Source organism: Rhineura floridana, chromosome 10, assembly GCF_030035675.1.
Source record: "Rhineura floridana isolate rRhiFlo1 chromosome 10, rRhiFlo1.hap2, whole genome shotgun sequence".
Lineage (NCBI taxonomy): Eukaryota > Metazoa > Chordata > Lepidosauria > Squamata > Rhineuridae > Rhineura > Rhineura floridana.
The window spans coordinates 25373721-25401429 of NC_084489.1; the positions used below are offsets into that span (position 1 = coordinate 25373721).

A 27709-nucleotide genomic window follows, 5' to 3' on the forward strand; every position below is an offset into this window, starting at 1 on the left:
GTTCTGCCCAATTTAGAAGAAACACTGACCATTTAATTGGGGGTTGTGACTTGGTGGCCTGCAGACACTTGATGTCATCCTTTGCAGTTGTGTTAGTCTGCATTTAACACATGCTTTCCCTGTAGTCTTGTTGAAGCAGGGCTTCAATTCCAACCAATTTTTGCTGTGGCTGAACTTGTGAGGCCATCTGCTCTGAGCCATTACCCCTTGCAATGAGCTCCCTAAATCCTCAGGTTTACATCTGTCATAAGCTGCACCCATGGAGGATCTGATACCAGACTCCCACACCCTAATGCTTGTAAAAATAACCACTTCAGATTTTTTTCACCTTAACAAATGACTGATACTACCTAGTGTTCCTGCATTGTTACCTTGGCATGAAGAAGAAAGAAAAATTGCTACAAAGGGAGGGTGTGCCTCCTGGTCAGTGGTACACACTGCACAAAATACAGTAGGGCCCCACTCATACGGCAGGTTATGGTCCAGGCCCCTCCCAAAAAGCGAAAACCGCTGGAAAGTGGGGCCCTACTGTATTCCAGCTGCTGCATTCCAGCTGATCAGCTGTAGCGCGTGATCAGCTGTAGCGCGGGGAGCTCTAGCTGCCATGCTCCAGCTGACAGCGATCAGCTGGAGTGCGGGGAGCTCTAACCTCCATGCTCCAGCTGACAGTGATCAGCTGGAGTGCGGGAAGCTTGCGCACTCCAGCTGATCACTGTCAGCTGGAGCACATTGGCTGGAGCTCCCTGCTCTACAGCTGATCGCCCTGCTGGCGCCGCCATATTAGCGGAACGCCCAAAAGCAGGGCCCTACTGTAATCATTACACATGTACTAGATGTATTAAGTCTTGAGTGTGAGGAGAATATTGCTGATGAGATCACCTTATTAGCTTAGTCCTGAAGAAGAGAGACCAGCCTTATCCAGTTGACACCCCAAGTTTCTGTAGTTTCAAAGTTTTAATCGAGTGGCTTTTCCAAGTGTTCACAAGCTCCAAACTGGTTCTTTGATGCCCTGCTGGAAAGCAGGTCACATGAGCAGTTAATTTAGATATGTGTAAATGTGTACCATCTAAAGTAGTCAAGTGTCACCTATATGTGAATGTCACCTATATGTGTGGCAGCTGTGAAAAAGGCAAATTCCATGCTAGGGATATTTAGGGAAAGGATTGTAAATTGAACTGCCAATATAATGTCTTTATACAAATCTATAGTGTGACTACATTAGGAATACTGTATACAATTCTGGTCAGTGCACCTCAAGAAGGACATCACAGAGCTGGAAAATATTCAGAAAAGAATAACCATAATGATCTGGAGTCTGGCACAACTTCATTATGAGGAAAGGCTCTATTTGGGACTTTTTAGCTCAGAAAAAAAGTTGAGTGGGGAAACATGATAGAGGCTTATAAAATTATGCATGCTGCAGGCAAAGTGGACAGAGACTTTGGTCTCCCTGTGTCATAATACTAGAACCTGGGGGCATTGGAAGGAGCTGAATGGGGATGATTCAGGACAGACAAAAGGAAGTACTACCTCACAGAATATAAAATTAAAACTATGAATTTTTTTCTGACAGGACACATTGATGGCCACCAACTTAGATGGCTTTAAAAAGAATTAGATATATTCATGGAGGTTAGGAATATAAAGTCACAATGGCTATATGTTACCTCCAGGATCAGAAGCAGCATGCCTTTGAATACCAGTTGATGGAGTAGAATGGTATTGCCCTTGTAACCTACATATGGGCTTCCCATGGTCATCTGGATGATATGGGAAACAGGTGCTGGATAGGGCTTTGGTTTGATCCAGCAGGAATCTTGGTGTCCTTGAAGATTCTGTCTTGGAAGGTGACGTTTTAGTAGTGATCACTTCTATGCATAGGATATTGGATCTGGGAGTTACTTCAGTGAGAAAGGAGCTTAGCATCATCCATCCTGATCCAGTGGTGTTAGAGAGGTATTTCTGTCTAAGGTTAACTCCATGTTTCATCAAGAATTGATCCTTCCTTTTGCCCACACCCAAGTCATCAGAAGGAGAAAGAACAGAATCAGCTAGATAAATGAAGGGGATTCGAGATGTATTTCAGACAACCAGCAACTTCTCATTTTACTCATCCATTGTGGGAAATTTGCCCAAGGCCACCATCAACATGGATTAGAGTATGCATCTCTGTATACTGTTAGAGACCTGGGGTGGGGTGGGGTACAGTCAATTCCATGAGAAGTGCTGCCATATCTATTGCCTGGAGTATTAATGCTCCTCTGGTTGATGTCTGTATGGCAGCTACATGTTCCTCAGTATCTTCCTTTGTGTAGCACTAAAAAGCTGAAGACTGCCTCCACTGAAGTGTTACCAGCACAAGGTCCAGTCTAGAGACCTTTGAAATTTCCTAGTTGACACAAGAAAGAGAGATTCAGAATATATTATACTAATATTATAAGAAATAATATCATTAGTAAATATTACTACTAATAATAAGATCATACATGATCTTAAGGTACAAGTCCCTAACATTATAAATTAGCATTCACAAATATATAGTTGGTTGATCTGGCCACCAATGGGTGCAGACCTTATCCAAGTCAGATTTTAAGTTTCGTAAACCTGCCTTCCAAATAGGTAGCACTCTTTCTAGTCTTAGAAGCTACCATTGCAATTATATAAAATCTGACCACTGGTAATCAGAGTGGGGTGGTGGATATGTGGTTCAAGCCATACAATCATGAGATGCTCTCGTGGCATGATATTCTTATCTATGTCCCTAACTTGGTGTTTTGGCCTTTCATCTCCTGTTGTCTTATCTGTTAGTTGTTTGCTTTTCTAGATGTTCTGTTTGTTTAAATATATATGTACCCAGCTTTTCCCCTCCACAAACAGAGTGGCTCAAAACAGGTGACAAATAAAAATGCAGACATAGAAACAATCCAACCAATAAAACACAATTATCAAAATAAAAGCAGGGTGTTTTTCTTGGCACCCTTCCTAATACATTGAATATATGTATATAAGCCTATAAAATTATACTTGTTCATTTAAATTATTTCTTTTACATCAGGGAAGCCATGTTCCATGGGAACCTACTTAAGTTGAGTCTCCCTTTATTATTTAACTTTACATACCTGTCTTATTCCTTACTCACTGTACCCAAAGTCCCAAATAAATATAACTGAGCCAGGCAAGCACTGCACTTAAGCTAGGAAGTTTCTAGAGGGAGGAACTATTTCTTGGGGATCGCCCATAATGCCACAGAAAGTTCTTTCAGAAGGCAAATGCTTCGGCAGGTAGGTTATTGACCTTAGGTTACAGCACTGAAAGGGATTCTCCCTAGGATATGTACTACTTCCAGACATTCCATATGAAGATAGCCTCCTCCACTGTAGGAAAATAGAACATTAGACTTACCGTAACAAGTTCCTTTTTTACAGTGGTATGGAGACATCCTACCTGACTTGGCTTTGAAGTGCTCATTGCTGGGAACTGCAGTGGAGAGGCTCTGTGGCTCCCTTTAGTTTGAGTTAAAATAGTTGAGCTGTGGCTATGTTTCTTTGGTTTCTTGCTGCATGTAAACTGCATTATTGGTCATAATTCCTGCAATTTACATGCATTATTGATTATAACTCCTGAGTTTGATGGATTCATTTTCTTCTAAGGTTACACATATGCCATAACCGTAAAGCTCATTGTCCCCATCCTACACAAAGAATCGTGTGAACTGGAAGGGGTATCTGTGTTATGCAGCAGTGATCTGACTGCATTCCCTTCCAGGGTTTGATTGTCAGTTTATGATTATGTTTTGGGTCCTGTTATCTTTGGTTCAAGTTAACTCTGGCTCTTTTTGGAGTGGGAGGAATCATGCTTAACTGCCTGGAAATTGTAGCTCTGTGAGGGAGAAACTATAGTTCCCAGGATTCTTGGGTGGTACTTTGAAGGTACAGTATATATGCAGCCTTGGTCTGTTCTTTTTTGCTATTTTACATTCTAAATTCTGTATCTACAGTAAAAAAGAAACTTACACAATATATTCACCATTCTAGTGGCAATGCGTACTCATAACACTAAGCCATGGTTTGTTCAACAAACTGCAGGTCATCTCTCAGACAAAAAAGCCATTACTTGTTTCCTCAAAGCTTGGTCTGCTTTCCATCTAGTCTTGCCTCATGCCTTTGTAGGTTGGTGAGCATGAGAGGTAAAGTAACAAACCATGGTTAAGCAAGGCTGTCTGGTTCAAATATAATGCCAAACCATAATTAAAACAAATCATGGTTTATAAGCCAATAACCATGGCTTCATATTTGGGGTGGCAGAAAACAAACCATGGTTAGTCTGCTGAGATGGGTTTGTATATTCAAACAAACCTTAGTTAGATTAACACACTGTGATACTTAGTGTTATGTGAACCATATTTTGCTTCATGCACATTAATTCCTAAATATGTGTACCAGAGATAATTAAATGAGAACTCTAAGGGGGGGGGGAAATGACTGATCTCTGGTTATATTGCAGACTACATTAGGATTGGCATATCTACTACCCTATGGATACTGCAGATTGCATTTCAATACATTGAATGGTTGTCAGAGAATAAATTGCTGGTATTCACATGTTCTTGTACCAGGAAATGACAAGGTAAGAGCAGTGTGTTTCTTCTAAAATACTTTGTTTGAGCTGACCAGTTAAAGGACAAAACATGCCTTTAGTTTTTGAGTTCTGTGCACATGTCACAGGACTCAGGGAATGAAAGAATCTAAGAAAATGGGCAGTGATGATGATTGAATTGAATTGAATTGAAACTTTATTTTTACCCCGCCCTTTTTCCAAACTGGAACTCAGGGCGGCTTTCAAATAAAACTACATGTAGTTAAAAACATAGAAAAACATACAATTAAAATGCAATTAAACTATGCACAACCTAAAAACCATAAAAGGCACTTAAAATCTAAAAACAATTTAAAATAATACAGATAATAATATAAAACATTAAAACAAGCCTTGTAAAGCCCAATCCTAAACACCTTCTATCCCAAAAGCCTGTCGGAATAAAAAAGTCTTTACTTGCCGACGGAAGGATGGCAAGGAGGGGGCCATTCGTGCCTCCCTAGGAAGGGAGTTCCAGAACTTAGGAGCAGCCACCGAGAAGGCCCTATCTTGCGTCCGGACCAATCGCACATGCGAGGGTGTTGGGACTGAGAGAAGGGCCTCTCCTGAAGATCTCAGGGCCCGGGCAGGCTCGTATAGGGAGATACGGTCTGACAGATAGCCTGGACCTGGGCTGTATAGGGCTTTAAAGGTCAAAACCAGCACTTTGAATTGTGACCGGAAACAAACTGGCAGCCAGTGGAGCTGTTGTAACAAGGGAGTTGTATGTTCCCTGTAACCAGCCCCTGTTAATACTCTGGCTGCAGCTCTTTGTACCAGTTTAAGTTTCTGAACAGTCTTCAAAGGCAGCCCCACGTAGAGCGCGTTACAGTAGTCTAAATGGGATGTAACTAAGGCATGTAACTAAGGGATGTAACTAAGGCATGCATCACCATAGTCAAATCAGGCATTTCCAGGAACGGGCGCAGCTGGCGCACTAGTCTTAAATGTGCAAAGGCACTCCTGGCCATGGCCAAGACCTGGGCCTCCAAGTTCAGAGCAGAGTCCAGGAGCACACCTGGACTCTTATGATGGTAAAACAATTATTCCAGTTCCATTCAGAAGTTATTTATGCTTTACATTCTTGTCTAGATTTAAATCTTATCACAGTTTAGTATGTATTGATTTTTCAGGTATACTAAACATAGATCAGTGTGTCAGCTTAGATCATTGTGCTGTGTAGGTGAGTACCTCCTGCAGATACCATCTCATCTGGAGGTCCATTCTGCACAACATAGCAAGCAGACCTTTAGTATAGTGGCACCTATCATTTGGAATTCCCTCCCCTTAAATATTAGACAGGCACCTTCTCTTGTCTTTTTGGCGCATATTGAAGACCTTCCTCTTTCAACAAGCCTTTAAAGTAGAGATCTTATCCCAGTCTGCATCTGTGTTGGAATTGTTTTGTAAGTTTTATTTAAAGTTGTTTTAAAGATTTGTTTTGTAAAGATGTTTTTAAAGATGTTTTATTTTTAAGATGTTTTAAATATGTTTTTAGTGTTTTTGTTTGCCTCCCTGGGCTCCCTCTGCGAGGAGGGAAATGGACTGCCTTCAAGTCAATTCCAACTTATGGCGACCCTATGAATAGGGTTTTCATGGTAAGCGGTATTCAGAGGTGGTTTAGCATTGCCTTCCTCTGAGGCTGAGAGGCAGTGACTGGCCCAAGGTCACCCAGTGAGCTTCGTGGCTGTGTGGGGATACATAGTCCAACACTCTACACCACACCGGCTGTCTTCTAGGAGGAGGGCTGGGATTTAAATTTAATAATAATATTTAAAAACTAAATTATTTGCTTTGGGGCTTCATCACAGTTTGGAAACTTACAATATATTTGTAAAAAGCAATAATACATTTATAATAGATTTGTGGTTTTATTTTATTTTCTAGATTTTCAATGAAATACTTAAGGCATACATAAATATTGGTGAAGTGGTTTTGTTGCAGCGTGCAGGTATGATAAAATCACCATTATGAGACAAACTGTGTTTGAGAATTGACAGTACTATATTTTTTAAGTGATTTATGTGTAACAGACTACAATGGTCCAACTGTGTGGAACAGAAATTTGGCTGTTAGCATTGCATAGTTTCTTAACATGTATCCTAGTGCATCAGTTCTGAAATAGTAGGCAGTAGGTGAGTTCTCAGGCTTCTGGCCATGAATGTTGGTATTGCTGCAATTATTGAGACTAATATTTAGATCACAATCCCAAACACTTGTAGCTAAATATGAGGACAGTTCTACAACAGTACTTAGAACTGGAATTATATCTTGACTAAGCTTTCTTGTAGTGCAATCTCTTGAACTTCTTTGGTTCATGGGCCATACTTTGCTAGTACTTTAATGCTGAAACAGGAAGTTTTATTATTCAGACTTACGTATTTGAGACCAAGGTCCTTTCATAATATTCTTTTTACAATAATATGCAGTTGAATTGTTGCAGGGGATCCAGATGACATTCTTCAATGTAGTGAGTTTCCTTGTTGTCAGGGAAATTGCATTTCCCTAACACTCTGCCTGCAATAAGGTGTTCTTGGAATATATATGTAGTGAGACACCCTTGATGAGGTGTTAGGTGCTATCATATGAACCAGTGGATATTAAAGTGACTTAATTAAAATGCTGTGTACACAAGATATTTTATTCTACAATCATTGGAGACTACATTCTTGTTTTTTCTATCTAGCTCACACCCAATCTAGAACTGTTGCGTATTTTTTGCCCCTGAAAAGCGCTTCTTAACAAACTGGTTTCTTTCCAAAAATAAAAGCCCATTGCAGATTGATTCTGCATTATTCCTCAGTGTGTCCATTTGAAAAAAGAGATTGGCAGTCCCAGCAGTGGGGTGGTATATCCACACCAGCCCAATTACTATTATTTATTGCATTTGTATAACGCCCCATAGCCGAAGCTCTCTGGGCGGTTTACAACAATTAAAAATATTAAAAACAAATATACAAATTTAAAAAACACATTTTTAAAAAGCAATTTAAAACACATGCTAAAATGCCTGGCAGAAAAGGAAAGTCTTGACTTGGCACCAAAAAGATAAGTGTTGGCGCCAGGCGCACCTCGTCACAAAAATCATTCCATAATTTGGGGGCCACCACTGAGAAGGCCCTTTCCCTTGTTGCCAGACTCCCAGCTTCCTTCAGAGTAGGCACCCAGAGGAGGGCCTTTGATGTTGAGCGTAGTGTACAGGTGGGTTTGTGTCAGGAGAGGAGTTCCATCAGGTATTGTGGTCCTAAGCTGTGTAAGGCTTTACAGGTTAAAACCAGCACCTTTAATCGAGCTCGGAAACATACATGCAGCCAGTGCAACTGGGCCAGAATCAGTTTTATATGTTCAAACCATCTGGTCCCTCTAACCCATCTGGCCGCTGCATTTTGCACAAACTGCAACTTCCAAACCATCTTCAAGGCAGCCCCACGTAGAGCACATTGCAGTAATCTAGCTTGGAGGTTACCAGAGCATGGACAACTGAAGCCAGGTTATCCCTGTCCAGATAGGGGCATAGCTGGACCACCAACCGAAGTTGCTAGAAGGCACTCCGTGCCACTCATGCTACCTGAGCCTCAAGTGACAGAGATGGTTCCAGGAGAACCCCCAAGCTACGAACCTGCTCCTTCAGGGTTTATCTGTTGTTGTTCAAAAAATTTTTTTTCCATATGAGGCCGGCCATCACTGTGGGATTTGGTTCCACCTATCGTGCGAAGGCAAGAATGTTTTTGAAGTCAAAACTAGGGGCGTCAAGCCCCTCCCACTCTCCAGTTCATTCTTGCCTTCATACGAACAAGATTGATATCTCTTATAGCGTAGCATATAGCTAAGTTATTTGTGTTAGTTTGTGTATTTGTCTGACAGGGTGTGAAGGTTTTGTCGTTTCTGTGTTCCCAAGTGATTTCCTTCCCTCTGTCTAGTGTCTATCTCTGTTTGTTTGTAATTCCTGGGGAATTCCCTTGGGGGGGGTTCGCCCTTTCCCGGAACGTTTTCCTGGCCTTTTATTTCTTAGCTTGGATCTCAGAGAAACCGCGGCTGCGGCTATCTCCATTTTTACGCGGGAGCTTGCGGCTGCAGCTCCCAGCTTTGCCCCCCGGTTGTTTCGTGCCTTCACGACTCACGTTTTTCCCTAGGAGGCCGTTCTGCTTTCACTGCCTTCCTGAGCTGCCGCGACGTTTTGCTCGCGAGCGTACTTAAAAATTCCATCCGGGAGCCTGCGGCTGCGGCTCTCGCTTGAGTGATTTCCCCCCGAAATTGACTTGTTTCCAAGCTCCGGCTGTCCCACCCGGACTTGTGGCTGCAGTTTTTCGCCGCGAAAGCCTCTGTAATCGGCGGCGGCGGCTGCTTTAGCGGCTACGGTACTCCCTTTGTACGAGCCGCGATTGCACCCTTCAGACCCGGCTGTCACACGCCCTTGAGACTGTGCTAGACAGTCCTTGGGTCAGTTTGCTGTCGCTCCTCAGCGTCCGCCATTACTGTCTTCCTCTGCCATTTTGAGTGCCCTTTCTTCTCGCTCTTTGTACAGACGCCATTTTGTTTGTCCCATTTTTTCTTCCCTCCCTTTTTGTTTAGTCTTTCCTGCACTAACTAAAAGGGTTTTTTTACCTTGAGAGGGTTTCCTTGTATGTGAATTTCAGTTAGGACTAGTTAGCTCTACAAGGGTTCATCTCTCACCTGACCTCTACTGCTGCCTATTGTCAACACTTTGCCCCCTGCAGCTATTGAACGTACCTCCACTGTTCCATCAAGGCTGTGCCTGTGCAATCTATTTGTATGGACTAGGCGGCTGATACTGCGCAAGCTGTCTGATCTCCCCACTCCAGTTGCTTCTGTACAAAAGAACAACTTATTTGAACTGTACATTCTGCCCCCTCTGTGGCCGTGTACCAGGGCGCTCTGTACAAAAGAACAACTTACTTGAACTGTACATTCTGCCCCCTCTGTGGCCGTGTACCAAACCTGAAGTCTAATCTGCATTATATTGACGCTGTTACCATCGTACATTCTGCCCCCTCTGTGGCCGTGTACTTAGCCATCTGCCAGTGCATTCTACCCCCTCTGAGGTCGTGTACTGTGCCTGTTCGGGTCTCTACATTCTGCCCCCGCTGTGGCCGTGTACTGCACCCATAGTAAATATAAGATGGCGGAACAGCCAGACATGTCAGACAGCCAAGCAGCAATCATCTAAGGCAACTAAGACTAAGCATGCCAAAGCACTGGCTAAGGCTAAACATCTTTCCAGCCACAGCAAACCCAAGCGTCCACACTATGCCTCTGTTCCGAACCCCACCACAACAGCCCGGGAACAGCTAACATATATTTCATTCCCCCGCTGCTGCTTCTGACGAGGAGGACTTTGCTGGCTTTCCTACTCAGCCAACACTTAGCCAGCCTCCTCCCGTGTTGCCGCCCAGGGCTTATCCTCCGGCTCAGCCCACTGCGCCACCTACTCCGGCACAACCATCTGCCTCAACGGGGCTGCAGCTGGCTCAGGATTTTCTTTCACAACTTCAGGGCATGCTGTCATTTTTCACTCAAATGCGGTCACCACCACAAGTTCCCGCCATACCTCAACGCACTATGGACCAACACGTATGTCATGAGGCACACCCTTCCTGCTCCCCAAACCCTTTTGACGTAGCTAGAGGCAGATGTCTTGATGACGTTTCGTATGGGGAGGAGTCAACCTTTGCTTACCATGCTGACGGAGACAAATGGAGTGACTATTCGGAACATGAGGAGGATACATCGTATCGCTTGTTTAATACCTCAGATTTTCAACCTCTAGCACGCAGGGTAGTCAACACCCTTGGTCTCCAAACTGCGCCCTCAACAGCTAACGCTCCAGCTATTAAAGGGGCCAGGGTTCTCAAATCCCCTGCACCAACTGAGCATTACATCCCGGTGCCGGATCCCATCGCTAAACTGACCACCAAAGAATGGTCTCATCCATTCCAAACTCGCCGCTTCAAGAACCTGGCTGACAAACTTTACTCCCTCGCTCCTGACTTTACCACCAAGCTGGCCGTCCCCGGCATAGATGAGCCGATCACTAGCCTAGTGTCGCGATCTCTTTTGCCTCGGGCAGGAGAATCCCAATTAAAGGATGCTACTGAGCGAAGATTAGACTTCGCTCTCTGCAAAAATCATGAGGCCACTGCTTTCTCCATGCGAGCCTCCGCATCAGCTTCAATCTTCTCCAGGGCAGCAATGATGTGGCTGGATGAGCTTCTAGAGGACCCTAACCCTGATCCTGTCTCTCTCAGAAGGTCTCTCATAAAGTTGCGCAAGACAGCGGCGTTTGTAGCTGATGCCACTTTGGATGCCACTCAACTGGGGGCACGAGCCATGACGGATCAGATAGTCGCTCGACGGACACTCTGGCTTCGCCACTGGCAAGCTGACTCTACGGCCAGAGTGAATCTTTCTAGGGCTCCTTACTCCGGATCTTTGCTTTTCGGCGAGGAAGCTCTAAAGGCAGTGCTGGTTGATCCTAAAGACGCTCACAAACCGGTTTTGGCCACTGTCAAGAACATCAATCATAGACCTTTTAGGCGATTTCCCTCCTTTCACACTAACCAGCCCTTTCGAGGAACGCGGCCAGGAGGACGAGGCCGCGATTTCGGATTCTATGACTCCAACTCCTTCAGGGGAACCTGGAACCGACGTATCCAGGGCAGAGGTCAGTACCAAGGGTGCAGAGGTACTTCATCGTCCTCATATAGGGGAGGGTTTCGCCAATGCAAACAGTAATAATGCACTTCCTGTTGGTGGCAGACTACTTATGTTTGGAGACCAGTGGCTGCGTCTGACTAAGGTCGCCTGGATCAGGGACCTTTTTTGTTCTGGCTATGCAATAGAGTTTTGGGCGACCCCACCAGACAAATTCCTTCCATCCCCTTGTCCCAGGGCGCCGGCCAGGCACAGCATCATGCAGACAGCTATACATCACCTCTTGGACATAGATAGAGCCAGTCCCTACAACAGAGAGGTCGGAAGGGGTGTACTCCCTCCTATTTGCTGTGCCCAAACGAGATTTGTCATGGAGGGCGGTATTGGACCTCAAGTTCGTCAACCGTTTTGTAACATACCGCAGGTTCAAAATGGAATCCCTCCACTCCACTACTGAAAGCCTGCAAGAAGGAGACTTCCTGGTTTCTATCGACCTAAAGGAAGCGTATCTCCATGTCCCCATTTGCATAGCCCACAGAAAGTTCCTTCGGTTTGCTTTTGGCCACCAGCACTTTCAATATAGAGCGATGCCATTCAGCCTCTCCTCTGCTCCGCGAGTGTTTACCAAAGTACTTCTCACCTTAGTGGCTTACCTCCGGATTCAAGGGGTCCATCTCTACCCATATCTGGACGATATTTTAATACGGGCGAGCTCTGAGGAACTGGCTCACCGTCATTTAACGTTCACCCTCAATGTTTTGCAGGCCCACGGCTGGCTTGTCAACTTCAACAAAAGCCATCTTCAACCGACCCAATGCCTACTACATCTAGGGGCGATGTTGGACATCCTGCAGGCGATGGTGTTTCTGTCTCCAGATCGCATAACAGCCATCACAAACATCACGGGCTCCTTGATGCAACAAACAACCGCAGACGTCATGCTTCTAGCCAGGGCACTCGGAATGTTCATCTCTACCATCCATATTGTGCCATGGGCTCGAGCCCACTCTCGCCACCTTCAGTGGGCTTTGTTGCCTTTTCAACAGGACATTGCCAACTCCAATCATCGCACAGTTCCTCTGAGCCCCGCACTACGCCTTTCATTCCGCTGGTGGACAAGGGTCCAACATCTTTCCAGGGGCACTCCGTTCAGAGAACTACGCAGGACTGTTGTCACCACGGATGCCAGTCTCATGGGCTGGGGAGCACACTGCAACTCCCGGTACGTTCAGGGGGTCTGGTCAATAGCAGAGCAGGCTCAGAGCATCAATTGGCTGGAGCTCAAGGCGGTCCACTTAGCTCTACTTCATTTTCAGTCTCTGTTCCCTTTGGACCATGTCCTCATTCGAACGGACAACACATGTGTAAAATCACATTTGAACAGACAGAGGGGCACCAGGTCCCGTCCTCTGCAGGACCTAGCTTCCACCATCTTCGTCTGGGCAGAACAACATCTACAATCCCTAAAAGCAGAGCATCTCAGAGGGATTTGGAATGTGACAGCAGACTGGCTCAGCAGACAAGAGGTCTTTCCGGGCGAATGGAAACTTCATCCGACCATTTTCCATCGTCTCCAGCGTCAGTTCGGCGTCTTTTCAATCGACCTGTTTGCTTCCAGTCGCAATTACCAGCTTCCCAGGTACTTTGCTCGATACCTGGACACAACAGCGGAAGCAGTGGATGCGCTGTCAATACTGTGGCCAGAGGGTCTTTTGTACGCCTTTCCTCCAATACCAATGTTAGCCAAAACCTTGCGGAAGGTGCGGAGCGAGAGGGCACAGTTGGTTCTGATAGCACCATATTGGCCACGCCGACCGTGGTTCTCAGATCTTCTTGCAATGTCGGTGATGGATCCTTGGACTCTTCCAGTCAGGCCAGATCTTCTATCCCAGGGTCCAGTATGGCATCAGGACCCCACTTGGCTCAATCTAACAGCATGGCGTTTGAACGGGGACATTTGAGGTCGGCTGGCCTCTCTGACGCTGTTATTGATATTATCTTAGCATCTAGACGACCATCTACCACCCGTATTTATCAACATACTTGGGTGGCTTTCTCCAAGTGGTGCCAGTCTCACCACTGCGATCCATCCCAGGCCACTATGCATCAGGTGCTGCAATATCTCCATAGCGGTTTTCTGATGGGACTCAGACCCAACACTCTACGTCGACATGCGTCCACTCTGTCGTCCATTCTCTCAGTGTCCTCCACTGGTGCCCCTATTTCCTCACATCCGTTCATTAAACGCTTCCTCAGAGGCACTGCTTTACATTCACCGGCCGTAGTTCACCGTTTTCCCTCATGGAATCTGTCCAAGGTCCTCCAAGCTTTACAACGCCCTCCGTTTGAACCCCTGAGGACTGTGCCTTTACGTCTACTGTCCTTTAAGGTCTTGTTCCTGGTCGCCATCACTTCTGCCAGACGGGTTTCGGAACTGGGCGCATTGTCTTCTGCCTGTCATCTCTGTGTCTTTCACAAGGACTCTGTTGTGCTGAAAACTGATCCTTCCTTCCGTCCCAGGGTCAATTCAGTTTTCCATTGCAATCAGGACATTGTACTCCCTTCGTTTTGCCCGAACCCCATTCATCCTCTAGAGAAGGGTTGGCATTCGTTGGATGTTCGGAGGGCTCTCAAGACCTACCTGTATAGGACCCAGAAGATTCGACGAACGGAGTCTCTGTTTGTATCCTTTCATCCAAGGTCTATGGGGCATAAAGTATCAAATTCTACCTTATCCCGTTGGTTAAGGGCATGTATTACCTTAGCATATGAGTCCCTTAAGTTGCCAGTTCCAGCTAGTATAACAGCTCATTCTACTAGGTCAGCTGCCACTTCAGCTGCTTTTGCTACTAATGCTCCTGTTGCTGATATTTGCAGGGCTGCTGTCTGGTCTACCCCACACTCGTTTATAAGGCATTATAAAATAGATCGTTATGCCTCTCCTGATGCCTCTTTTGGCAGACGAGTGTTGCAACAGGTTCTTAATGATGATTAGCATGTGGGTGGTCCCTCCCTATTATGGGCTGCTTTGGTACATCCCGCAGTGATGGCCGGCCTCATGTGGAAAATGGACCATTGGTCTCACCTGAAGGGTGATTTTCATATGAGGACGGCCATCACGACCCTCCCAGTTGGAGGATGTATAGCTATTTTACTAAGATGTTATATTTTACTGTTACGCTATTCTATTTAAAGTTACTAGTGAAGTCAAGACTGTTAGTTCTGTTATATCGCTATGTTAGAGTCATGTTGTTATGCATGTTATTTTCCTGCTAGCAGGCCTGTTGGCCCTGTTCTTGTATTTTAGATTTTTCTCTATAGACTCGCTGCGAATGAACTGGAGAGTGGGAGGGGCTTGACGCCCCTAGTCTTGACTTCAAAAACATTCTTGCCTTCGCACGATAGGTGGAACCAAATCCCGCAGTGATGGCCGTCCTCATATGAAAATTACCCTTCAGGTGAGACCAATGGTCCATTTCTCACTGTGGCTCAGGCTATATCCTTATATTCATGTTTATTCATGTTGTGCTCCTTCTAACTAATGTTTCTTCCGAGTTTCTACGGATCCTGAATGCAAGTCGTCCGGAATGGACTGAGTCTCACCTGAAGGAGCACCAAAAGTCTTGACTCGCATGCATTCCTGCCTTTGGACACTAGGAGGTGCTAATACTCTCTTGATGGCATGATACCTGGGAAAACCACCTTTCAGATGAGACCAGTGGTCCATTCTGTATTGAGAAAACTACATTTTTGTGCTACAAACAATAAGTTCGTGCGCTGCCTTACTTGGGTCTAACTAGGGATACGAGCATTTTCAGATTGTAAAGCAAAACAAAAATAATAATTTGATAAAAGTGTTTTCTTCCAATTTGTCATGAAATAATTCTGATAAGGAATAAAGCAGCTTTTCATATCCTCATAAAAACATCTGTAAAATGCCCAGTAAAATAGAATCTCGATGCTTCATTTTTACACATTTATTGCCTTTTGAAATCTATTATTTGTGTTAATTCATGTTTTACTAGTATGTTATTTAACATTAATAATTTCACACTTGTTTCTCATTTTCTTTAGCCCAAATATTTACAGATTACTACAAAAAAGGTACTCTTAGGACATGCTTGGATTCACAAATGCTAAATGACCTGCTGACATCTTTGCTCCAGTCCTATTTGTTGACAGAATTATTTCATGTATTCCACAGTAGCATAAGGATTAAAATACTGGTAAGTGACCTGGTATCTTTAACAGCGTGATCTCTACATGTCTACTCAGAAGTAAGTCCCAGTGAGTAATAGAGCAATCCAATTTAGGGGAAGCCGGCGGAAGGAGAGCTGGTGAAGGAGGACCTGGCAGGTCAGCAGAGCATCGGCTCAGCCGACAGCTGCGTGCATGAGTGGAAAATAAAAGGGTGGCACTCTTAAATACCCTTACCATCGAGTAAGCGCTCCCCATTATAATGGATTTTTTTTTTTGACCGACCTTTTCCTCGGTGTAGCTTTGTCTATTCTATTCCTCGGTGTAGCGTTGTCCTGGGTTAGGACCCGCAGGAGTGCTCTGAAGAGGAGTTGGATGTCACATAAGTCCCTCCCCCCCCCCGGGCTCTGACACGCTTTTTGGGGGGGGGGCTTCCACTGGTCTGAGCTTCCTCAGCAAACCTCCAGCTGAGCCAGTTCCACTGCAGCTGAGTCAGGGTAAGAGGCTTCTGCTGGCAGACCACAGTGGAGCCAGGACCCTGCTGGCTCAGCCAGGGGTCTGCTACATCCAACTCCCCTCAGCCCAGAGTAAATATGAGTTTAATTGCATCCTAAATAGGTATACAGTTGTAGCTTAAAAGCTCTGACTCATGCTATAATGACTTGCTATGTGTTGTGTTTATCTTAACAAGTCCTCCGTTTTGTTTACTTGGGTTTGGTTCTGAGCTATAAATTTGGAAATAATAAAGACAGTTTTTAAAAAAAGGACAAGAGCCAAAGATGTTAATGGGTGCAACCAAAAATTTAGATTTGGTGTGCTCATTCCTCTGATTTATGTAAAATTGAATAGACTTTTTTACAAAAAAAATCAGACAAAAGTAAAGCTTTTTAATTGGTTGTGCATCTATTGTTAGCCAATCAACTGATTGTCTTTCAGCTCTTAACGTGTTTATAATGGGTGATGTCCAGTACATACTTATCTGGGAGTAAGTCCCATTGAACCCAATGGAGCTTACTTCAAAGTAGAGATGTATTAGATTGCATTGTTAGCCATACTCAGAGCAAACTCATTGAAATCACTGGAATTAAGTAACTTTAGCATATAACTTTGCATATAACCTAATATAAAAATAATTCACTGAAAGAAATTTAAGCTGAATTTCAGAAGTATATCTGTGTTGGATGTAACAAAAGAAGCTGCTGGCACCTTAAAGGTTCACATTTATTTATTTTTCTTTTTAAAGTGTATGTTTATAACAAGTTTTTTTTAAAAATGGGGGAGGGAGGTGAAAAGTGAAGGAGGGAAAAACCCAGGAGCTCACTGAGAATATATCTTAATTTAAACATACAGATGTATACAAGTGATCCAAATATCCTGATAGGTATCTGCACAGAATTGACATTTGTCAGAAATATGTTCAAATGTAGCAAGGGGAGTGAGATCTTCAGGCCATTGCATAATATGGTGGGTATTTATCCTTCTAGGCTTTAAGTATAAATTGCTGAGCAACCATAAGGACTCACAACACCCACTTAGTTGTTCTGCCGTTAATATCCTTGCTAAAATGTAAATGTACTACCTTCAAGTCGATTCCAACTTATAGCGACCCTATGAATAGAGACAGTGACTGGCCCAAGGTCACCCAGTGAGCTTCATGGCTATGTGGGGATTTGAGCCCTGGTCTCCCAGGTCATAGTCCAACACCTTAACCACTACACCACACTGGCTCTCTAATATCCATGCTACATATATATAATTTAGAAGCACATGAACATCTGCAAATGTCAAGGATTTCATCAGTATAAAATTCCTACAGACAACTACTTAAACCAAACAAACAAAATTGCTGGACAAGCCCACATCATATGCCTCAACGAGGCATGCCCAGCATTACATAAATACCATCCTGTAAAGACATTGTGAAGTCCAGTATACCCAAAACATTAATTTGTGCTGGATCAATATCAATTTTAAGTCTAAGGAAATGTTCTGTATATGTTCTAAAACAGTTTTCCATTGTTGAGGTTGTATATCACATTCTAATTCCCTATTCAACTTCTCTCTAAGTGCCTGAACTACTTCTTTACACAACTCCACTAATCATTTATAAGCAACAGTTATGTGTTTAGCTTTCTGTGAAGATCCAATAGTTTTCCCTCCCAACAAGTTAGGTTGCTGAAGCACTCAAAGCAGACAACCCATAAACAGGCACCAGCAGGTACTGTAAATTGAAGATATTGCCATTCAGGATTCACTGGTAGATAATATTTCAACCACAATATAGCAAATATCAAACATTCTCCTTCTAAGCCTATCAGCTGATCTAGAGTATAGATCCCACAATCAACCCATTTCTTCCACATAAAAGGCTGCCTGTATATCTCCAAATCCAGATTGCCCCTTAAAGTTAATTTAGCATGAGCTTACTGGCAAGACAATGTGCACCATGTCTCTCTGGTTGCTAAAATTAAAGGCGGTTGTCTTGTTCTCACCAGGCTCTTAAGGAGACAAGAGACTTCTGTACATGTAAGATGATCACAGGTGGGTTTTGAGCTCCACCTTGTGGTCAGAGGCAGAATAGCACTGTTTGATTTTTGTTGCTGCTTCTAGCCTCCCCTTAGCCTCTGGAAAACAGTTTTTCTATTCTTCCTTTCGCTGTGTGGTCAAATTCTTTGCACTCTGCTCACTTCTGTGATTCTGCCCTTCAGGCTGGTATTCTGTGGATTTATGTTGTATATTTGTGTGTGTTCATTCTGTCTTTTTCTGTTCTCACTAACCATAAAAGGTAGTTACCACTTATTTTATTGCGCCCGCCAGTTTCCCCTTCTATACTTCGTCCTCTCCTCCACAATTTCTGGAGAGCCGGCAATGCAGCACAGCCGACAGACTGGCAGAGGAAGCCCTTAGCCTGTCCGCCACTCTGCTAGCCGGCTAGACGTGCTGCAGCATGATCTCCTGCTTGGCTATGGGGAAATCTAAGGAAAAGTTGGCCATGCCAGTAAGGAAGGCCGGCCACTGCCACCATTACCGCAGCTTCACACCTCCCAAGGTGCTTCCACAAGCACAGTGGGAACTCATACAGCTTCTGCCAACCCCTCATCCAACAGTCCAGAGGGTGCTTTGCCAGTCTCATGCGTCATAGGAAGGGATTCCCCAGCAAGGTCAGCAGCAGCTCTCATGTTAGTTCTTCAGCTGTTCACTACAGTGGGTCTCGGAGACTGCAGGGAGCTGGATATTAGACCCAGCACCAGCCCATTCAACAGGGAAGGTGCAGAGCAAGAGAAGGGGGAGAAACCGTTTTGGCAGGAAACCCTGCACAGCAGCTTGCCTCTGAGGGCGATTCGAGTAGGGCTGTAAGGGATGGAGCAATTATCAGGGGATGAAGGAGACCAACACAGAAGGGATTTAGCAACTATCTTCTCTACTAGATCTTCTCCTGATACCTTTTGGGGACTCAGCTACTGTGTGGTTTAGCCATCTCCCAGTGTCCTCTCAAGCATCCCTCTCAATGGGGAGGGCTCAGCACTTCCTCAGAGAATCTGCAGTCTCATTCCCCTCCTGTGCAGCTGCATCTAACTTCAGACATGCTAATGCAGCTGAAAGATACTTTGTTAGCAGACCTGTCTAAAGACCTGGCTGCTACCTTGCAACCTTTCCTGGCTGCTGCACCTAATCCTAATATCATTATTCAGCCCTTGGGGGCATGACTTCAAGGGGCTCAGCTGCCTCAGTCAGCTCAGCCCCAAAATCTCAAGTCCAGATTACTCACCCTCAGCATCTTCGGAGGATTCATAGGCATGTCTCACTAGACCCTCATGCGGTACCCAGGGGAGGGGTTCATCAGCTATCCTCTGCTGAAGGTTCAGAGGCAGTTGATTCAGGTTTAATTGTTCTGGATAAAGAAGAGCGGAGTGAGGTGTCTGAGTCGGAAGAGGTTTCTTCCAATTGGGTGTTTCAAAACAACATTACTTACCATTGCTATGTAAGGCCATGGAGGCTGTCAACATGAACACTGCAGAGGAGGCTCCTTCACAGGATTCCTCATCCTTCACAGTGGTTTCTGTGTGCCCAGATCCCAACCCTACGTCTTGAGTGCTCAAGCTCTCATTTTTGCTTCCGAAGGTTATTAAAGCAATGCTTGACACCTTTACAAAAAGTCTGCTGGATCAGTCACTTATGGACCAATTGATGTGTCTGCTCATTGATGCCTAGTGCAAGGTATGGTAAGCCACACCCTAAATCCTAAAGGTTTGGATGTGCAGCTCAAGGATGTGATGGAATGAAAGTTGGACTTAGGCCTCCAGAGAGTGCACAACGCCAGCGCCCTATTGATAAGGGCTGCTGACTCAGCTTCAGTCTTCGCACGAGCTGCTATGCTGTGGTTGGAGGAGGTGTTCAACAATTCTCAGCAGGATCATGCCTGGGTTTGAAAACCTCTACTGAAAATTTCACAGGTGGTGGGTGGTCTTTATGGCAGATGCTTCAGTGGATGCAGTCCAGTTTTCAGCTAGAGCTTTAGTGGCTCGTATATTTGCCTGGAGAACTTTGTGGCTTTGTCATTGGAACACGGACCCCACCGCATGCTCTAACCTGGCTTTAGAGATGTATACAGGAGGCAAGTTATTCTGGGCTGCAGCCTTGGATAAGGTTTTAGTGGAGTCCAGGGGTACAAAGGCAATGCCTTCCTTGAAAATGGAGGACAAGTGCAATTTTCACAAACCTTATCACCTGTATTCAATCAGTCAATCTGTCCAGTTCTTTCGTGCCTTTGGCAGCCAGATTGGGGCAGAGATGTTCAACCCTTTTGCCCCTGGGGCAAACAGTGTTTCACTTCCCCGTAGCCAGCAGCAGCAATTCTCCAAGAAGCCTGGCTCCGGTCAGCAGACATGAGGGAACAAACATGAATTCTGACTATGCCCTTCCCCCTGTGGGTGGTCATCTGCAGAATTTTTCAAACAAATGGTGCAACATCACTTCAGACTGATGGGTGCTGCAGATGCTAAGAAAGGGTCTCAGACTAGAACTCACTGTGTCACCTCCTCACAGGTTCATTCCATCTCCTTTTCCAACAAATCCGGTCAAGAGAGCCAGAGTTCAGGAGGCTATTCACCATCTACTGGACATTGCAGCAATAAAGCCAGTGCCGCCAGGGTAGCACCTTTTGGGTATCTGTTCAATCTTCTTTACAGCAGCCAAGAAGGACAGATCCTTCCAGGTGGTATTGGATTTAAAACATCTCAATCAGTTCATAAAGTACCGCAGGTTCAGAATGGAGACCCTGATGTCCATCAAGGAGGTTCTCAGGCAGGGGGTTCTCCTCTTATCAATAGATCTCAAGGAAGCTTACCTGCATGTTCTGGCTTTCCAAGCCCATTGTTACTTAGATTTGCAGTGAATAGTCAGCACTACCAGTACAGGGCGATACCCTTTGGTCTGGCATCAGCTCCCTGAGTGTTCACCAAGATTATGGTCACCCTGGTTGCGTACCTCAGAGTACAAGGGATTAAAACGATCTTCTAATTCGCTCGTCTTCTCTGGAGAATGCATGGGAGGATCTTTATTCCACTCTGGCATGCATCAAAATGAGACCACAGTTTTCTTATCAACCAGGGAAAGAGTCATTTTCATCCTTCATGCTGTATTCTTCACCTGGGAACCATAACAGATACAGGCACCAGAATGGTGGCTCTTTCCCGAATGAGTATCCAAGATGTCACAGACAATAAGATCCATTGGAACGTCTTCATCAGTGGATCTGATGAAACTGGCAAAGATCCTGGGGCTTGTGATCTCAGCAGTTCAGGTATCTCCATGGGGAAGAAACCATTCTTGACAGATGCAATGGTCTTTGTTGCCATTCTAGAGATAGATAGCGGCCAAGCTTGACATTCAAGTTTCAGTGTCATTGCAGATTCATTAGTGTCTCCAGTGGTGGATGCAGGCTACAAATCTACAAGTGGGTCCCATTTGGAGATGCGCCGAGAACTGTGGTCACAACAGATGCTAGTCCGTGGGGCTGGAGGGCTCTGTGCAGCAGCAGAATGGCCCAAGGCAACTGGTCAGCATCAGAGTCACTCCTACCTATCAACCTGCTGCAGCTACGTAGAATCCGCCTGGCCCTACATTTTGCCATGCTGGGATATCGGCTCTGTGCTGGTCAGGACCGACAACATCACAGACAAAGCCCACTTGTATCAGCACAGGGGAAGGGGAACAAGATCTCGACCCCTGCAAAATGAGCTGGCCCTTCTAATGAGTTGGGCAGAGTGTCATCTAGAATTTCTGATAGTGGAGCATTCGAAGGAAGAAGACAACAATCAGGCAGATTGGTTGAGCTGAGAACGGACCCAGCACTGGGAATGGAAGTTTCATCCCAAAGTATTCAGGGACATTTGCAGGGTCTTCGGAAAAGTTTGTGCCGATCTCTTTGCTTCATCCCTGAATCATCAGGTGTGCAGGTTTTTCTCCCATTATACAGACCCAGGGGCAGGGGTGATAGAGGCTTTGACAACACAGTGGCCTCGAGAAACTCTTTATGCGTTCCCACCGATCCCTCTCTTGTCCAGGATCCTGCGTCAAGTTTGGGAGGAGAAAGCAACAGTAATACCTCCATACTGGCCACACAGGCCTTGGTTTTTGGAAATAATATGCCTGGTAGAGTCTTCTCCATGGCCACTCTCATTCAGGACAGACCTGTTATCTCAGGGTCGCCTGTTCCATCCAGACCCAGTGTGGCTGAACCTTCATGTATGGAAATCGATCAGAAACTACTCATGAAAGCAGGCTTGCTGATTTCTATGATAGACTGGCTTCTACAAGGTCTTCCACCATGAAGTTGTACCAGAATACATGGAAGATTTTTTCATTATGGTGCCTGGAACGACGTTGTGCATCGAAGAGAGCGGCTCTTAAAGAAATTTTATCTTTTTTTCAAGATGAATTGACAATGGGTCTATATCCTAACACTCCTCATTGCAAGGCATCAACTCTCTTGTCTATCCTCTCAAAGTCTCAAGATAAGCCTTTAGGTTCACATCCTTATTTGAGGCGCATTTCTCTCTGTCTGATTCTTATGTCACCCCATTTTTTCTGTTCAGGTTTTGTTTTACTTTAAAGGGGTGAGGCCAAGAGGGAGGAGGAGGGTGGTTTGAGGAAGAAAAGAAGAGGCCAAATAGTCCACTGATAGCCTTTACCAATGGGCCCCAGAAACGTGGAGCTGGCTGGAACCTCCTGGTCACCCTCTGATGAGGACTCCATCAATGAGGACTCCCCCAACTGGGACCTGACAGTGGTCTAGGTCCTTTTCTTTTTGTATGCCTAGACTCCAACATTACCCATCCAAAGAGGGATCATAAATAAATCATGTCTAAAATTACCTATGCTCGAGTGTTCAAAGAATCATAGAACCATAGAATCATAGAATAGTAGAGTTGGAAGGGGCCTATAAGGCCATCAAGTCCAACCCCCTGGTCAATGCAGGAATCCAAATCAAAACATTCCCGACAGATGGCTGTCCAGCTGCCTCTTGAATGCCCCCAGTGTCGGAGAGCCCACTACCTCTCTAGGTAGTTGATTCTATTGTCGTATGGCTCTTAACAGTCAGGAAGTTTTTCCTGATGTCCAGTCAAAATCTGGCTTCCTGCAACTTGAGCCCATTAGTCCGTGTTCTGCACTCTGGGACGATCGCAAAGAGATCCCAGCCCTCCTCTATGTGACAACCTTTTATGTACTTGAAGAGTGCTATCATATCTCCCCTGAGTCTTCTCCAAGCTAAACATGCCCAGTTCTTTCAGTCTCTCCTCATAGAGCTTTGTTTCCAGTCCCCTGATCATCCTTGTTGCCCTCTGAACCTGTTCCAGTTTGTCTGCATCCTTCTTGAAGTGTGGAGACCAGAATTGGATTCAGTATTCAAGATGACGCCTAACCAGTGCGCAATAGAGGGGAACTTTCACATGATTTGGACACTATACTTCTGGTAATGTAGCCTAAAATAGCATTTGCCTTTTTTGCAGCCACATCACACTGTTGGCTCATATTCAGCTTGTGATCAACGGCAATTCCAATATCCTTCTCACATGTCTTATTGCTGAGCCAGTATCCCCCATCTTACAAATGTGCATTTGGTTTCTTTTTCCTAAGTGTAGAACTTTGCATTTATCCCTGTCAAATTTCATTCTGTTGTTTTCATCCCAGTGCTCCAGCCTATCAAGGTGCCTTTGAATTTTGTTTCTGTCTTCCAAGGTATTAGCCATGCCCCCCAATTTTGTATCTACAAATTTGATAAAGCATGCTCTGTACCTCATCCAAGTCATTAATAAAAATGTTGAAGAGCACTGGGCCCAGGATTGAACCCTGTGGTACCCCACTGGTTACTTCCGCCCAGTTTGAGAAGGAACCATTGATAAGCACTCTTTGAGTACAATTCTGGAGCCAACTGTGGATCCACCTGATAGTTGTTCCATCCAGCCCACATTTAGCTAGCTTGCTAATCAGAATATCTTGGGGCACTTTGTCAAAAGCTTTTCTGAAGTTGAAATAAATTATGTCCACAGCATTCCCACAGTCTACAAGGGAGATTACTCGGTCAAAAAATGAGATAAGATTAGTTTGGCAGGATTTGTTCTTCATAAGAACATAAGAAGAGCCTGCTGGATCAGGCCAGCGGCCCATCTAGTCCAGCATCCTGTTCTCACAGTGGCCAACCAGGTGCCTGGGGGAAGCCCGCAAGCAGGACCTGAGTGCAAGAACACTCTCCCCTCCTGAGGCTTCTGGCAACTGGTTTTCAGAAGCATGCTGCCTCTGACTAGGGTGGCAGAGCACAGCCATCATGGCTAGTAGCCATTGATAGCCCTGTCCTCCATGAATTTGTCTAATCTTCTTTTAAAACCATCCAAGCTGGTGGCCATTACTGTGTCTTGTGGGAGCAAATTCCATAGTCCATGAGTTCTAGTATTTTGAGAGAGGGAGAAAAACTTTTCTGTATCTACTTTCTTAATGCCATGCATAATCTTATACACTGCTATCATGTCTCCTCTGACCCGCCTTTTCTCTAAACTAAAAAGCCCCAAATGCTGCAACCTTTCCTCATAAGGGAGTCGCTCCATCCCCTTGATCATTCTGGTTGCCCTCTTCTCAACCTTTTCCAACTCTATAATATCCTTTTTGAGATGAGGTGACCAGAACTGTACACAGTATTCCAAATGCGGCCGCACCATAGATTTATACAACGGCATTATGATATCGGCTGTTTTATTTTCAATACCTTTCCTAATCCCTAGCATGGAATTTGCCTTTTTCACAGCTGCCGCACACTGGGTCGACATTTTCATCGTGCTGTCCACTACAACCCCAAGGTCTCTCTCCTGGTCAGTCACCGCCAGTTCATACCCCATGAGCGTATATGTGAAATTAAGATTTTTGCTCCAATATGCATAATTTTACACTTGTTTATATTGAATTGCATTTGCCATTTTTCTGCCCATTCACTCAGTTTGGGGAGGTCTTTTTGGAGCTCTTCGCAATCCCTTTTTGTTTTAACAACCCTGAACAATTTAGTGTCGTCAGCAAACTTGGCCACTTCACTGCTCACTCCTAATTCTAGGTCATTAATGAACAAGTTGAAAAGTACAGGTCCCAATACCGATCCTTGAGGGACTCCACTTTCTACAGCCCTCCATTGGGAGAACTGTCCATTTATTCCTACTCTCTGCTTTCTGCTTCTTAACCAATTCCTTATCCACAAGAGGACCTCTCCTCTTATTCCATGACTGTTATAAATAATAATAATAATAATAAAATTAATTTCTGTGTCACCTATCTGGCCAATGGCCACTCTAGGCGACGTACAAAATCATTAAAACACAATATAATAAAATACAATAATACAATATAAAAACAGTATAAAAGCAATACAGCTGCAACAACAATATTAAAACAGGGCAGGAGGCATTTCAATCAAGACAATTAACCCTCCCCGGGTTCCTGAGAAGCCTTTGGTGAGGTACCTTGTCAAACGCTTTTTGAAAGTCTAAGTACGCTATGTCCACTGGATCACCTCTATCTATATGCTTGTTGACACTCTCAAAGAATTCTAATAGGTTACTGAGACAGGACTTTCCCTTGCAGAAGCCATGCTGGCTCTGCTTCAGCAAGGCTTGTTCTTCTATGCGCTTAGTTAATCTAGCTTTAATAATACTTTCTACCAGTTTTCCAGGGACAGAAGTTAAGCTAACTGGCCTGTAATTTCCGGGATCCCCCCTGGATCCCTTTTTGAATATTGGCGTTACATTTGCCACTTTCCAGTCCTCAGGCACGGAGGAGGACCTGACGGACAAGTTACATATTTTAGTTAGCAGATCAGCAATTTCACATTTCAGTTCTTTGAGAACTCTCGGGTGGATGCCATCTGGGCCCGGTGATTTGTCAGTTTTTATATTGTCTATTAAGCTTAGAACTTCTCTCATTACCACTATTTGTCTCAGCTCCTCAGAATCCTCTCCTGCAAATGTTAGTTCAGGTTCAGGGATCTGCCTTATATCTTCCACTGTGAAGACAGATGCAAAAAAATCATTTAGCTTCTCTGCAATCTCCTTATTGTTCTTTAGTACACCTTTGACTCCCTTATCATCCAAGGGTCCTGTTGCCTCCCTAGATGGTCTCCTGCTTTGAATGTATTTATATAATTTTTTTTTGGTTGGTTTTTATGTTCTTAGCAATGCACTCCTCAAATTCTTTTTTAGCATCCCTTATTGTCTTCTTGCATTTCTTTTGCAAGAGTTTGTGTTCCTTTTTGTTTTCTTTATTCGGACAAGACTTCCATTTTCTGAAGGAAGACTTTTTGCCTCTAAGAGCTTCCTTGACTTTGTTCGTTAAATAAATCCATGTTGGCTCCTAGTGATCACTACATTGTTTTCAAGGTGCTTATGTATTGACTGCTTTATAATCTGCTCCAGAGTTTTTCCAGGCATTGATGTTAGGCTGACTGGTCTGTAGCTCCCCAGTTCCTTTTTGCCCTTTTTGAAGATAGGGACAACATTAGCTCTCCTCCAGTCATCCGGCACTTCACCAGTCCTCCATAATTTCGCAAAGATAATAGACAGCGGTTCTGAGAGTTCTTCAGACAGTTCCTTCAAAACTCTAGGATGCAGTTCATTGCGCCCTGCCAATTTGAACTCGTTCAAAGTGATTAGGTATTCCTTGACCATTTGTCTATCAATCTCAAGCTTCAATCCTGCCCCTTCTACTTCATGTTTCCCGGGAGGGTCACAGACCCTTTTTTGGGAGAAGACTAAACCAAAGTAGGAATCGAGCACTTCTGCCTTTTCTTTGTCATCTGTTATCTTTTTTCCATCCTCATTGAGTAGCTGTGCCACTGTTTCTTTTCTCTGTCTTTTACTATGGACGTACCTGAAGAAAGCTTTTTAGTTGCTTTTAGCATCCCTCGCTAACCTCAGCTCATTTTCCCTATGAGTCTGGCCATCGCAGCGGGTATTAGCTCCACCTATCGTGCGAAGGCAAGAATGTCTTTGAAGTCAAGACTAGGGGCGTCAGGCCCCTTCCACTCTCCAGTTCATTCTTGCCTTCATACGAACAAGATTGAGATACTATAGCGTAGCATTTAGCTAAGTTTTTTCGTATTTGTCTGTTTATTTGTTCTGACTGGGTGCGAACCTAGTGTTACTTGTGTGTCTCCCCAGTCCATCCTTTCCCTGTTTTTCTGTTTAACTTCATTTAAGTTTATTTCTACTTCCTTTGAGGGTTCCCTCAGAGACCGCGGCTGCGGTTCTCCATGTTTTTGTGTTTAGCCTTCCATTTACTTTTATTTCCCTTGCTTGTCTGAGGGTCCCCACAGAGACCGCGGCTGCGGTTCTCTACCTTTTTTGGCCGTTTTTGAGCCTTTCCCTCCCTGGCTTTGCCATCCATCGGGAGCTCGCGGCTTTGTCTCTCCCGTAGCGCTTTTCCTGCTCAAGCCGCGCTCTGTGGAGCTTTTGAAGGGACCGCGGCTGCGGTTCTCTTCCAGGCGGGAGCTTGCGGCTGCGGCTCCCTGCCCTTTTCCCCAGACACCTAATTTCAGCCTGCCGCCTTAATTCAGCCTGCCGGGGTTCTGCCTCTCCAGAGCCTGTTGATACGGCTCCTTTTCTCCCTCTATCTCCGTGACTTTAATTTTCGCCGCAGAGAGCTCTGCAGCCGGCGGCGGCAGCGGCTT

General features: G+C 44.8%; 1 protein-coding gene across 8 annotated transcripts in view; it reads left to right on the plus strand.

Annotated features, from left to right (window-relative positions):
• Positions 1 to 27709, plus strand: part of TOPAZ1 (testis and ovary specific TOPAZ 1) — a 79071-nt gene that overhangs the window by 19302 nt on the left and 32060 nt on the right. For all 8 annotated transcript variants that reach the window (XM_061586338.1, XM_061586340.1, XM_061586341.1 and 5 more), the window contains 3 exons: positions 4504 to 4626; positions 6523 to 6586; positions 15382 to 15533. In XM_061586338.1, the coding sequence (XP_061442322.1) occupies positions 4504 to 4626; positions 6523 to 6586; positions 15382 to 15533 (339 nt within the window). The remainder of the gene's footprint in view (positions 1 to 4503; positions 4627 to 6522; positions 6587 to 15381; positions 15534 to 27709) is intronic.